Raw genomic sequence first — 14883 nt, forward strand, 5'->3', positions numbered from 1 at the left:
ACCCCAAGAGTGGTTGACAGCAATGGCAACAATGGGAGGAGGGAAGGGAGTGGGCTCAAGCCGCCCCCAGACAAGGGCAAGTAAGCTAGTAAACAGCTCACATTGAGCCAGGGAGGGGAGCAAGAGGTAGGGAGAAAGGAGTCTGATCCTCTAACCAAAGGACCTCTTTCCCTCTCTGTAGTTGGGATCTTTCCCCTACCTGAAGTCTAGCGAAGGAAGAGCACCCTGGTAGAAGGGGTCTTCCCAGAGGGCCAAAAGGTCAGGGGTGAAAAATAAAGGGGAACCCTGACCCTAGCAGACCGGAGGTAAGGCCAAGGAGAAGATCTCCCAGGGACTGTCTGGGGAGACCAGCAGCATCCCAGACTGAAAGCCCCCCTCTCACCCCAACTTCCCTACTGATGCAGGGACAGGAGGAGGGAGGTTGGGGGATGCTTGGCACCCTGCCATCTGTCTACTGGAGAGTGCATACTCCGTCTGCTAGGGGGAAAAGGGGAGGGGGCAATCATATCCCCCTACCCTGTCCCAGGGCAAAGGTATGGACTTACCTTGAAGTGAAGTAGAAGCTTCTTCTGAAGCTTTTCATAGAAGATCCGATCCTCTCTGGCATCCTGGAAGGAACCTATCTAAGTGATGAGCTGACGAGACCTATACCCACCTTTGAGAGAACAAGAGTTCAGTTAGACATAAGGAAGAACTTCTTGAATGTAAGGGTGATTAAGCACTGGAACAAACTCCCTAGGGAGGATATGGAATTTTTGTTCTTAGAGATCATTTTTTTAAAAAACAAAAAAGAAGAGCCATCTTTCTGAATATTTTAAGTTAAAGTTAAAAGTGGAGCAGTAGATGACCCTTTCACTCTCTACATTTCTGTTAATTTGGATTCTACTAAAACATGCGATAAATAATATCAATTTCTAATAAAGTATATTTTGCAATGTATGTATATAGGGAATAAGATTAAAGGCATATTTAACTCATCAGTAAATATTTATGATGTAGCCTGAGAAGCACAATCATCTTTGTTACTTGGTGTTTGTATTTGTAGAGTACAAAGTCAGCTTGCTTTGTGAGGAAAAAAAGGGAGTCGCATGCTCATTTTTGAGGATGTGGAAACTCAGGCCTTATATGAACTGGAAACAGTGTGACAGCATGGCCTGCATTCAGAGTTTTGAGGGACCCATTACTGCAGACAAAGCAAGCAAAATTAGTAACACACTTTGACTGGAGACAATCTTCCCCAAAATCTATAAATAAGGAAAAGACTTAATGTTGAGTAGAGGTTTGTGCCTGCCTGGACTGTTCTTCAGCATTGGGAACACTGAAGAAATACCTCAAGACTTCAAAGATGTCACCATAATCACCAGTTTCATGAAGACAGGTGGGAGAGCTCATAGTGGAAACTACTGGAGTGTCTCACTAACCCAGGTATGATCTTTTACCTATCATTATTGGAAAAAAGCAGGGCTGCATAGTAGGTCTCATCCTGTTCAAGCTATTCTATGCTGCTAATCAACCAATAGTGAAGGTTGAACTCCTACCAAGTGAAAAGCTTGGAAAGTCGGGAATTGATCAGTGAAGGCTCCTTGGGGGAGGAAGGATTTATAGGAAGGTTTGGAAAATAGGAATTGATGTGATCTGGAAGATTTGGGTTACGAGGAAGTTATAAGCTGAGGAGGAACAGCAGTAGTAAGGGGCTAGAGGCAGAAGAGGTGAAAGTAAGAGGCAGTAAAAAGGTGAGCTTGGAGGAGCAAAGAGTGCATGCTGGAGAGAAGTGGATAAAGAGAGCCAATAAGTAAGATGGGGAAAGATGGTGGGAGACGTGAAGCCAATAGGAAGGAGTTTCCACTTGATGTAGAGGGAAATGGGTAGCCATTGGAGGTTTTGAAATGGGTAGCCATTGGAGAGATGTCCATCGTCCTGCATTTCCAGAAGATGATTCAGACAGCAGCATGCACTATAAACTGAAGGGGGGTGGATAGGACAGAGACAAGAAAACCAGAGGCGAGCAAGACTATGTTTGAGGATACGAGAGATCGGAAAGCTAGTTCCACAGAACACCTATCTGTTGGTAAACTGCTGCAATTCAGCAGGCTATCAGCATCAATCAAGTCTGGTAATTGTTATGTAGGAACTACTAGGTGCAGATGACTGTGTTCTAGAGGACACTCGTAAAATGCTATTCAGATTTTTATGCATCTAAGCAAAGAATTTACTGGGTCTGACAAATGATCTATACAGTATAGTATTATGCCTTCAAGGAGGAAAACAGGAGGATAAAGTGTGGTAATTGCTCTCCTGATAGGCATGGTTATACCTATTTACTGCCCTTCCCGTTAGAGCCTTAACTTCTCTTTCAAGTAACTCATTATAGACTGCTCATCCATGAATTTATCCAATCCCTTCCTGAACTTATTGATATTTTGAGCTTTCACAACTTCCTGTAGCAATGAATTACATACATTCATCAACCAGGATTTGATTTTTTTCCCTTTTGTTTATTTTTAATATACTATCTTAAAGCTTCAGTGGGTAATGTCTTGCTTGTCCTAATTTTGTGGGATTTGAGGAACAGAAATTCCATATATGCCCTATCAGCAACCTTCCTGATTTTGTAAAGGTTTAATCACATCCTTTCCCTCTAGACTGTAAGCTTGTGGTTGGGAATGTGTCTGTTTATTGTTGCACTGTACTCTCCCAAGCATTTAGTACAGTGCTCTGCATGCAGTAAGTGCTCAATAAACAGATTGAATGAATCCTTTCCCAGCTTTCACCTTTTTTTTTCAAGATAGCCTTATCAGAATCTGCTCCATTCCTCAATCATCCTGGTCTGTCCTTCTCTGCACCTTCTCCAACTCCTTTATTGTCCTCACTAAACTGTAGATATATAGTAGCTTCATGAAAAGGCAAAGCTATAATTGTTGGGTTTTTTTTGTTATGGGGAGTGCTAATGCACCCTTTCTGATGCTGCCCACAGAGGAACTGCTTCACATTCAGTTTAATATTTTGGACTGACAATAAACCTGAAGAATTAATAAGGTTATGAATTAATCAGTCTCAGGAAAGCTCTACATTGACCCAAAGATTTTCACTGACCACACAGAAAGTAATCCTGTTTCCAAATTCTGATATTTAAGCAGAATTCTGTCAACTGAGATCTGGGTAGATGATTAACAAAAAAATGGAATTCCAGCATGCCTTCTGGAAGAGTGACAGTTCGTCAACAATGGGGCAACTAATTTATTCAAAATTGAAAGTCTACAACATTGCTCTTCGAATATCTACATGGCTGAAAGAACTTGGCCTACTACAGAATACACATCTTGCATCATCATCATCAGCTTTCATGAGCACCACCTGCAAGCTATAATGAATATCAAGGGCAAAGCAGGATCACCAGAAACTAGGACCTGGAATGCAGTCAGCTCACCGGTATTGAGGTAATCCTCACATCTTCACTGGGTGTGACATGTGAGGAGAATGGATGACAGTAGGATTCCCAAACAGCTACTCGATTCAGGGCAAGTGCAAGAAGGGAGAGCAGAACAAGTGTTTCAAAGACATAGTGAGGCACCACTTCAAATCATGATTAGTATTAAGGTATTTGTTAAGCCTTTACTATGTGTCAAGCACTGTTCTAAGAATTGGGGTAGATACAAGTTAATCAGGATGGACACAGTCCCTGTCCCACATAGGGCTCACAGTCTATGTAGGAGGGAGAATAGGCATTTAATCCCCATTTTACAACTGAGGCCCATACTCTCCCTATGTTCCCTGCAGTATCTCAAGAAGAGATCTCTTGCCTCTTCTCAAATCTACCCACCTCCACCTGTGCCTCTGACCCCATCCCTTCAAATCTTATTAAAAAGCATGCCCCTTCCCTTCTTCCCTTCTTGACTGCCATCTTCAACTAATCACTTTCCAATGGCTTCTTCTCCACTGCTTTCAAACATGCTTACGTATTCCCTATTCTGAAAATACCCTTCTTGACCCCATGGCTCCCTCCAGTTATCACCTCATCTCCCTCCTACCATTCCTCTCCATACTTCTTGAGAGAGTTGATTACATTCTCTGTCTCCACTTCCTCTCCTCCATTCCCTCCTTGATCCCCTTCAATCTGGTTTCTGCACCCTGCACTCCACGGTAACTAATGACCATCTTCTCACCAAATCTGATGGTAACTAATGACCTTCTTCTCGCCTAATCTATCACCTATCTCCCCCAAACTGCCCTCTCCCTGTCTTTTCCATCCTTGTAGACAATACTACTATTCCCCCATCTCACAAGCCCGTAATCTTGGCATTATCCTTGACTCATCTCTCTCATTCAACCCACATAGTCAATCTGTCACCAAATCCTGTTGGGTCAACCTTCACAACATTGCAAAAATATGCACTTCCCTCTCCATCCAAATTGCTACCATGTTGATCCAAGCACTTACCCTATCCTGGCTTGACTACTGCATCTGCCTCATGGCAGATCTCCTCGCCTCCTGTCTCTCTCCACTCCAGTCCATACTGGACTCTGCTTCACAGATCATTTAAAAAAGTTCATTCCATGTTTTCCCACTCAAGAATTCTCCCCACTCAAGAAGCTGCAATGGTTGCCCTTCAACTTCCACATCAAACAGAAACGCCTTCCCAGCAGCTTTAAAGTACTCATTCACCTCACCCCCTCCTACCTTACCTCACCAACCTACTACAGCCCAGCCTGCACACTTTGCTCCTCTAGTGCCAGTTTACTCACTGTGCCCCAATCTTGTCTATTTCACTGCCAACCCCTTTCACAAGACCTCCCTCTAGTCTGGAAGTACCAGCACCCCTCCATATTCACCGGATTATCCCTCTTCCCACCTTCAAAACTTTATTAAAGTCACAGCTCCTCCAAGAGGTCTTCCCCAAATTAACCCTCCTCCTGTCTCTCTCTCCCTTCTGAATCATCTAGGCACTTGCATCTGTGACCTTTCGGTATTTGATTTTCACCCCATCTTCAACCCCACAGCATTTAGGTACATATCTATGGTTTAGAAACTAGAAATTATTTATATTGTCTGTCTCCCCCTCCAGACTGTAGGCTTGTTGTGGACAGGAAACATGTCTGCCAACTATATCCCAAGTGCTTACTAAAGTGTTCTGTACATATTAAGCGCTCAATAAATACCATTGATGATGATGGTCTCATAACTCCCAAGCCTTTTCCACTAGGCCATGTTGCTTCTCAAAGACTGTTCCCCCCTTCTAGACAGTGAGCCTATTGTTGGGTAGGGATTGTCTCGATTTGTTGCCAAATTGTACTTTCCAAGCACTTAGTACAGTGCTCTGTACATAGTAAATGCTCAATGAATACGATTGAATGAATGAACGAATGGTGGACAGTTGGGAAACAACTGCAGAGAAATGCACAAGTTTGACCTGTGGCAACCAAGGGAGGGGTTGCTTTCTTTGAGCAGGGACTTTGGAAACAACCACAGGCATAGCAAGCACAAATCCACATGCACTCTGTGTGTGTGTGTGTGTATGTGTGTGTGTGCGCGCGCGCATGTGTTTATAGCCTTCATTTTCAAAGATGATGCCATAGGCAATGAGTCTATTCATCCTTTGATACTCACCCAGCCCCACAGCACTTATGTATATAGCCTTATACTCTATTTCCCCCCTCTGCAATTTATTTTAATGTCTCCACTTGAAGATGGTTAGTGCCTTGTGGGCAAGGATTGTGTCTAAGCAATTGTAAAAATGCTTAGTACAGTGCTCTGTACATGGGAAGCACTCAAATACCATCAATTGTTTGATTGATCTTTGTGGGTGTGGCTGAAATAACTCATACATAACCAACACTACCTTCCACACTATGGGCAAGTAAAATTTGCTCTTTTGACACACTGAGAAGTTTGCCACAACTCACAGAGGCCAAGGGGCATGCTTAGGGCCAATCTAGCTGTAAGAGGACCTAAGTTGTATAGACAAGTGCAAATATCAGAGAAGCATGCAACACCAGTCCTGTCTCTCAGGAGCCACACTGGTCTAACTGAAAGAGAGAGCCTTAGACTTTCAACCCCACAAATCCTAACCACCCACATGAGTGGCCGAGTTAGGAGACAGAAGAGCAGCCAGCCATCACCCTCATGAGTAGCTGTCAATTATGTGCATTCTCACTCCAGTCAAGAGACAAGAACACAGTTCCATGGATCTTCTACCCTGTCTCTGATAGCTCAATTTAGTGCCCATAAGGCAAAGTGATTGAACTGTAGCCTTAGTTAGATTGAAAATAAGGCTGCTCTAACATTAGACCAGCACACTGGTAGCTTTGTGCTGAATCTGCAAAGCGATTCATAATCATTTGCATAGCCTATGTTTGTGTATCTCAAGAGTACTGCCGTGTATCAGGGTATATATACATGAAACTTTACACCCACCAAAGACTTTCATTGACAACACAGTAGTCAGTATACTACTATACTGTTATAACTGTTATAGTGCAAATATAACTGAAGAGGTAGAAAACAGAATGGGGAAGAGCAACAAAATGCAAGATACTGTGTGGCAACAATAAGGAATAAAACTTCATATGAAGTTAAAATAGTTAAAAGATGTGGTTCCAACTTTCTATATGGTTTTGAGAACTGGACCTACTGCAAAAGACACATACAGCTTCTTGGGCCATTTTACCAGCATCACCTAGGAACCATGAGCAACATCGAAGGGCAAGACAAGACTACCAACAAAGAAGTTTTGCTTTGGAGTCAGTTCATCAGCCCTGAAGCAATGCTCACAGCAACCCAGCTTGATTGGGTGGGACATGAAGAGAGTGGATGACAAGAGGATCCCCAAGCAGCTACTGTATGATGAACCCAAAGTTGGTACACACAAGCCAGTGGGGCAGAATTACTATTTAAAAAGAGAGTAAAACTTGGAATAATAAAACTATTTAAAAAGAGAGTAAAATGTTACAGAGCAGTGGACACACAGTCCATTGGGCAGCAATTGTGAGAGTACAGCAAAAGCTTCATGAACACTGGACTACTAAGAGGCAGTCTCCAAAAGAGAGGCAGGTTTTCTGATGAACAAGCCTATGAAAACAGCAAGAGCCTAGCTTTACAAGCAAATAACATGGAAGGAATTATCAGGCACGCATTGGTCTTTTCATCCACCCTCTCATGGCATGGTTAGGATTTCATTGTCGAGATTATCATCTTTGTAAATGAAGGATAGTTATAGTATAAAGCATCAGTAAGAAATGGGTGAAATTCATTAAATTTCTTTTTTTTTTAACTGTCGCAGAGTTGACCTTATGTTAACACATAAAATGTGTTCCATTATCCTAACTTCAGAAGTTATAAATCTTGCAACATTTTTTTTTCAGAGACAGTGCACAGGATTAAGACCAATTTGTTGCACGTATTCTGGCATAAAAGGAACGTATTTTGTTTTGTTCACTTTCTTGAACTTTGATTTCCTTAAATTTAAAATATTATCCATTTAAATAAGTGAAGAATGAACTAGAAGACAAGCCATTGAAATGTCTGCTCCAATCATGGAACTTAAAAGCAGTAATTTACCCAATTTGTTATTGTTTTGAATTTATATCATAGCTTTCCTCTGAAGAACTCCAGGTGCTCTATAGACCCACACCCGTTTTCTCCTTTCTAGTGGCCTGGAAGAATGAATTCACCTCCCAAAGTGTGTAATGCACATCCAGGGAATACCTGACTCCGCCAGCTGGATGTTGTGCAATGATTGTAAAACTCTTTGAACTCCTTCAACTGGAAAAGCAGAATATGCCCTATATGTTGTTATTGTTATTTTAACGTCTAAATTTTCTGTGACACCATAACTTCTGATGCTAACCAAAATACATACCACGAGAAAGGTTGTTCTGTTTCTGACCTAGCTGGGGCCAGGGCATTTGGTAAAGAAAGACTCTGTTCTAGAAAAGTCTAGAAAAAATATGCTTTGTTGTTATTTTAATGGCTTTGTCTGGGCAGCAGAAGCAGCCTATCATTTCCGGAAAAACCTGGGAGAGGAGAATAGCATCCCCCGAGACTTTGAGCATGAAGCAACTGAGCTGGAGAACGTCTGGGTCACCCCCAAAAGGGGCAGACCATTTCCATCTACATGGAGGGGCAGAAAGACGGAACACACAGTTGAACAGAAAATGAGAAATTGCATTCATACCAACAGGATTTCTAGGTAAAATTCCCCATCTGTGGTGATATGAAAATTAATTGAAGCAAAAATAAATTGACTTTCCATATCTAGAGGTGTGGACCACCCTTTCACAATGCCACTCCCAGCCATCTTCCTCGTTGCAGGAAGGTCATTAACCAAACAGAACAAAAATTGGCTCTTTTTGTGTTCTGAAAAGGAAACTCAGTAGCCTGGAAGACATTCGTGCCAAAAAAGAAGTTGGAAAAGTTGGATCAAAAAAGCCACTTGGTTTTCTAGATCTAAAACAGGCAGATTTCTACGGCTAAGCAATTGCCATAACACCTGAAAAGATACCCATACTTGCAATACACACACACACACACACTCCTAAGTAAACTTTCCCATCAGTGGTTTCTTCTTTGAAAACAAAGGACAATTTACAAATACTTACAATAGTTTGATAAATCAATTCTCCTACTTACATATCAGTGTCTTTTAATTTGAAAATAATGCTCCCGACTTTTAGGTTTTATCAGTGATTGTGAAAGTGGCTGATAAAACAGAGTCAGGGGAAGGCCTCTTGGAGGAGTTATGCCTTCAATAAGGGTTTGAAGGCGGGGAGAGAAATTGTCTGTTGGATATGAGGAGGGAGGACATTCCAAGGCAGAGGCAGGATGTGGGTGAGAGGTCAGATAGACGAGATTGAGGTACAGTGAGTAGACCCTCATTTCCTCTTCTCCCACCCCCCTCTGCTTTGCCCTTGCATTTGGATTTGCAGCCTTGATTCATCCCTCCCTCAGCCCTACAGCACTTATGTACACAAATATAATCTATTTATGTATGTTATTGTCTGTTTCCCCCTCTAGACTGTAAGCTCCTTGTGTGCAGGGAACATGCCTATCAACTCTGTTCTATTGTACTCTCTCAAGTGTTTAGTACAGTGTTCTGCACATAGTAAGTGCTCAATAAATATGATTGATTGACTGACACATTCCCCCTAACACTATGAGCAAGTGAAGACTGTGGGTCTCTACATTTTTGTATTTGCTACCCACGGTGCCTGGACATCGATTTCATTTATTTATTTTTGTGTTCTGGTCTTCTCAAAGATACCATTCGAGAGGAGACACCCCATTTCTCATTGCCACATACCAGAAGGATCTGTCTTCTCCTGTTGTCTCAAAACTCTCAACCGTTATGCCACACAGCCCACAGTGCTGTTTCACTGTGTCTTGGAAAAAAAACGTTCTGCCTCCCTTGCTACACATTTGCTCAGTGAACTTTGGGTATCCTCGCTTGAGCCCAACTCCTCACATGTTCTATTTAGCAAAGGTGAGATACCACCACTTAATACAGTACTCTGCCTAGAGCAGGCACTCAATAAATACTATTGATTGCTTGTGTAATGTTATCCGTTTTGCTTCTCTGCTCTTAGATTGACTGCATTCCAGGACCTCATTGTTTTGTGGATCTGCCTGACCATTTGATGTTAAATGCAGCACACAGAGGGCATTAAAGAAACTGTTCTAGAAATTGAAGTTGGCACCTTTCCATGTCTCACAGCCAAACTGAAGGTTTTAACTAGTTACCTTGTAGTTCTCCAACTTGGTTTCAATTTTGATACTGCGTTGGTGCCACACTCTACCAGTCTTCCAAAACACTTACTAGCCCTCCTATTTTTGATTTTCTATCTCTTTCTTTCTGCATCTCTCCCCCTCCAGTAGGATATGTTGGGAAGATGGTGGGAAGTTTATTGCCAAGTACTGTTGGCCTACAGTGGTGAGGTATCTGAAGTCTATAATAATCATTACTGCTTAACTGACAGTTTTACTGTTGATACTTCTGTTGTTCAATTTTACCTTGTTTGCACTGTTTTTTTATGACATTCTTGTACTCTTTGTGTCTGACTTCCCCCATTTAGACTGTGAGTCCGCTGGAGGCCAGGGTGCTTCACATACAACTTTGCTTTCCACTTTCAATTAAAGTTAGTAATAATCAGAATAATTAGAAAATCAGTTTAAAGTACCTGCATGTCTTCTGATACGTTTGCTTCTACAGTACAGTTACCAGTGTACCGAAGGTCTTGGAAGACTTTAGGTCATATTCTAAGCCTGATGATTTGGAAGAGTTCTCAGAGAACAAGAATTATATTTCAACCCCAGCTTCTCAATTCCTTGCATCCTCAAGCAATGTGTTGTGTAGAATAGATGGAATAAAATCAAATCTAGTACATGGCCTTGCTCTATTCCACTGACAATGGCTACGGGGTCAGGTGAGGCATACCCAAGTCTGGCCTGAGCCACCATACCATTTTGGAGTGATCTTCTGATTTAGAAAAACTTTTACTGCAACTAAACAACAGAAGTAAAACCTGCTTTTTGTAAGCAGTTACATGATTCCTTCAGTTACATTTATATGTTCCATAAAGTTGGCCAGCATGATTGGTTTAGAAATAAAAACTTAAATGCTTCTATTCTGTATCATACACACACAGCCACAAAAAGGAATGACATCTTACCTGATCAGTTTTTTTTTCCATCTTGCCACGTTCACCTGTAGGCTGACAATGCCTACAATTTGCTACACAGTTGTTGCCCAATAGCTGATAGCTATGATCTCCTTTTGTTCTATAAACAAACATTTAGATAACATACTATGCCACGAAGGCAGAATACTCTAGAGGAACAAGTGGAATGGGTGTCAGTCTATTAGGAAAAAAAAAATCCAAGTCCCTAAAGTTACTATTCCATTACCTTGATTTTGGGGAAGGAACACATTTCCTCTGATACTACAAACCCACAATATAGACAACAAGAATTTAGTACCTAGTTGTATCAGTTCTGGAATGTTGAGAAGTTATGTCTCTGAATTTAGTCAAATAATGAAACTAAATGCAATTTTTCTTATGACTTGGCTAAACACACACGAGAAGATAGTAATCATTTAATTTATGATGACCTTTCTTGCTTTGATAATTTTTATAGCATCCTCAGTTCTGAAAAATCTATTACAGATTGTACTAAAAACAACATCAAAAAATAATACAAGACTTGTATTCATGAATAGAAGGATCAAGTATCCAGAATTAGAAAGGCCTGCTACTCACAATCAGAAAACTCTATTAGTTTAATAATAAAGAACATTTAGATATTACTAATATTTGGAAGGCAGACAAGGAAACTTCTGTATCAATGTTAATATACAGTGCTTGCCATTGAAATAATAGCTCAATAGAGTGGCATCTCAGTACTCCAAAGTAAATGGGAAAGAGAATGTCATGCATAATCAAAAACTTGATGAGAAGGAACAGTTTAATCTACTTTTCGCAGTCCTTTGTGGACAAGTGTGGGTCTTAGATATGGATTGGGATGATACTACAATTAGATGATACTGCAGTGATACTATAAATGCCTATTACTGTAGTGTCAGCTGTGAAGGAGTTTCAGATGTGGTATATGTGGCCAATTCTATTTACCACAACTATTTCACTTTAAATAATCAAAAAGATATGAAAATTGAGGTTTGGACTCCCAAATGTTTACCCTCACCACATTCTTCATCAATCTTGAAGAATCTTGAAAATATGAATACTCTAGCATTTTTGTGAATATTTTTTCACAGGAGCAATTACACTGGGGTTATATCATAGAAAACATTTGAATGCATGGAATAAGCATTAAAAATTTGCCCCTTTCATGAATGCGGCTACTTGCTTGCACATTTCTTATAATGGGCAATTCTTTGGCTGCTTCAAGGAGCAGGCAGACTGAAATTTGCCTAATTCATGAACCTTTCCCACCCCACCTCAACATCCCCCACTAGAAAAAATGGTAGGCGACTTAGCCATTTCCTCTAGTCTCATATCTTGGAGAGACTCAGAAACTTCAGTCACAAACATAAAATATATCCTCATCCCTCAACTTCACATTGCTAGATGAGCCAGTTCCAAATCTACTACTAATAATAATGTTGGTATTTGTTAAGCACTTACTATGTGCAGAGCACTGTTCTAAGCGCTGGGGTAGATACAGGGTAATTAGGATGTCCCACGAGAGGCTCACATTCTTCATCCCCATTTTACAGATGAGGGAACTGAGGCGCAGAGAAGTTAGGTGACTTGCCCACAGTCACACAGCTGACAAGTGGCAGAGTCAGGATTTGAACCCATGACCTCTGACTCCCAAGCCCGTGCTCTTTCCACTGAGCCACGCTGCTTCCCTACTAGACGTCATTATCTAAACAAAAGTCATCATGCCTCCGGGGCAGGATTTTTGACCAAAACCAAATCTAGCTTCAAGGACTACATGGCCAAAAAACAAACAAAAACAAAAAAACAAATAAAAGAAATCTAGCCCCTCTGCCTCCCCTTGCCTGCGGCCCAGCATCCATTGGTCTCTGGTACTACAATGTTATAGTATTCCAGGCATGTTTCTGGTATTCCAATGGACTTCATCTGAGAACTCAGTGTACAGTCATACAGTATAGACTTGAGCAAGGTGAATCTTCAGGGTACTGAAGCATGGTAGTAATATCTGGACACAGTGACAAAGGCTCAATCACTCAGCACCCTCAGCTGGTCATCCAATGAATTATCATCAGGCTGACATGCCTCCCCCTACATTTTTTTTGGCATTAACCCCCGTTAGCTTTACATTTTAGTTTATGTAAAAGTTATAAATTATTTCAATTTCCTTATGGATATCATATTTATTCTGGTCTGTTGAATTTCTGTACTTGAGTTAGATCAATTTTATCTGCCTCATGAAACTGATGAAGAGTCTCAATAAAATTGCCCATTATAGGGAACGTGCAAGAGTACTATTATCTTCCAGAAATAAGCATCATCTGCTTATTTCACAATTTGGGTAACTCAGAAGTTCTCAATAGTATATACATACACAATATTCAAAATCACACTAAGTTCATCTTGAGGTGAAAATGAGGTGAAAGCAAAGCCTATTTTTCCTAATGGGGCTTGGCAGAGTTCATCTTCCTTACCTATACCACAAAAATAATGGAACTAAAGTATCTGGAGAGTTAGGTTGATGGAGAGACTAAGTGATTCATATAAATCAGCAGATACATGGGAGAATGACAGTCAGAAAGAAATGAATCCTAAGCAATTATGAACTCAGTACTACTTACTTGGCATAAACCACTGATGCACATGTCCAGAGACTCTGTGTAACATCGGGTACCATCTAGAACTTTAGGCGCCAATTCAACAATAAGGGTTGTGTCTTTTGCTTGACACTTTAGAGAACATGGATTGTCAGGATCATTGGACACAGGAAGCCATTCGTAGAACTGGCCTTGATACTTGACATCATTATGAGCAGAGCACTGCTGGGCACGAAAATCACCTGCTTCTGGAGGACAGTCCTGGAGAAGAAGAAAGGAAGAGAACAAGTCAAGATCAGGAGTTCAATTAAAAAAATGGATCTTTGGAATAGTCTTTGTGAGAAGAGATGTAGTTGCTCATGTGCTGTGCTCCTGTAGTTAGAGTGAAAGGCAACCACTCTGGTAAATCCAGAAGGCCCCTCTACCATTCTAACTACAGAGATCAAATCATTATCTAGTTTTCAAAAGGAGCCAGTGGGAATTACCCCTGAAATACCCAGGGGTCTCTGAAAATATGTTTTAGGGGATACATTGGCCCATTTGTTCCTTTGCAGAGTGGTCTGCACAGAGTAAATACTCAGTAAATATGACTGACTAACTGATTGATTCCACAGTCAACTTTAAACCATACCTATCTGTAAACCCATTTTGTACTAATTAGCAGCTTAAAAAAACAAAATGCACAAAATCAAATACCTTTTCAAATATTTCTCTTTGAGAAGAAAGGCAAATGCTAGCCATAAAATAAGGATATGATTCGACTCTTCCATTGCACCCTGCAGGACTTCAGATTTCCATTCCTTGAGGGAAGTTGTGATATGGCCTTTGTCCTGAGGGTTGGTGAGTCACTCACTAACTGGCTATCTTCAGAGTCAGTGTGAGAGCCCACTGCTATAGGCACTCTGAAAACCTGGAAGTCCCTTGAGAAGTGGAGTTCTGCAAGGAGTAGGGCTTCTGGCACAGTTTCTAGCAAGGCCAGCATCAGACATTTGGCCCCTTCCACATGACGCATGGCATCATCATAGTATGATGTCACCAAATCCTGTCAGTTCAACCTTCACAAAATCACTAAAATCTGCCCTTTCCGCTCCACCCAAACTAAGCCCATTAATTCAAACACTTAACCTCTCCTGCATTGATTAGTGCAGCAGCCTCCTTGTTGATTTCCTGTCTCTTACCACTTCAGTCCATAACCGGCATCCTGCCTCTGGCCTGGAACTCCGTCCCCGTTCATCGCCAAAAGATGATCATTCCAACTTAGAAGCCTTATGAATAGCACATTTCTTCCAGGAGGCCTTCCCCGACTAAGCTCTCATTCTCTCTTCTTCCACTCCATTCTGAGGCACCCTTGCACTTGGATTTGTACCCTTTATTCACTCCACATTCAGTCCTACAACACTTAGGTACATATCCATAATTTATATTAATGGCTGCCTCCCCCTCTACTCTGTAAGCTCCTTGTGGACAAGGAATGTGTTTATCAACTCTATTATACTGTACATTCTCAAATTCCTAGTACAGTGCTCTGCACACAGTCAACACTCAATAAATGACCAATTGATTATGCTGTGTGTAGTATATGTGCATACAATAGAACACAGTGATGCCATACATGACA

At 41.2% G+C, this 14883-nt stretch overlaps 1 protein-coding gene across 2 annotated transcripts in view; it reads right to left on the reverse strand.

The window, feature by feature from the left end:
• Window positions 1–14883, reverse strand: part of ADAMTSL1 (ADAMTS like 1) — a 320400-nt gene that overhangs the window by 230907 nt on the left and 74610 nt on the right. For both annotated transcript variants that reach the window (XM_039910787.1, XM_029055244.2), the window contains exon 4: window positions 13290–13526. In XM_039910787.1, coding sequence (XP_039766721.1) covers window positions 13290–13526 — 237 coding nt within the window. The remainder of the gene's footprint in view (window positions 1–13289; window positions 13527–14883) is intronic.

Source organism: Ornithorhynchus anatinus, chromosome X5, assembly GCF_004115215.2.
Source record: "Ornithorhynchus anatinus isolate Pmale09 chromosome X5, mOrnAna1.pri.v4, whole genome shotgun sequence".
Lineage (NCBI taxonomy): Eukaryota > Metazoa > Chordata > Mammalia > Monotremata > Ornithorhynchidae > Ornithorhynchus > Ornithorhynchus anatinus.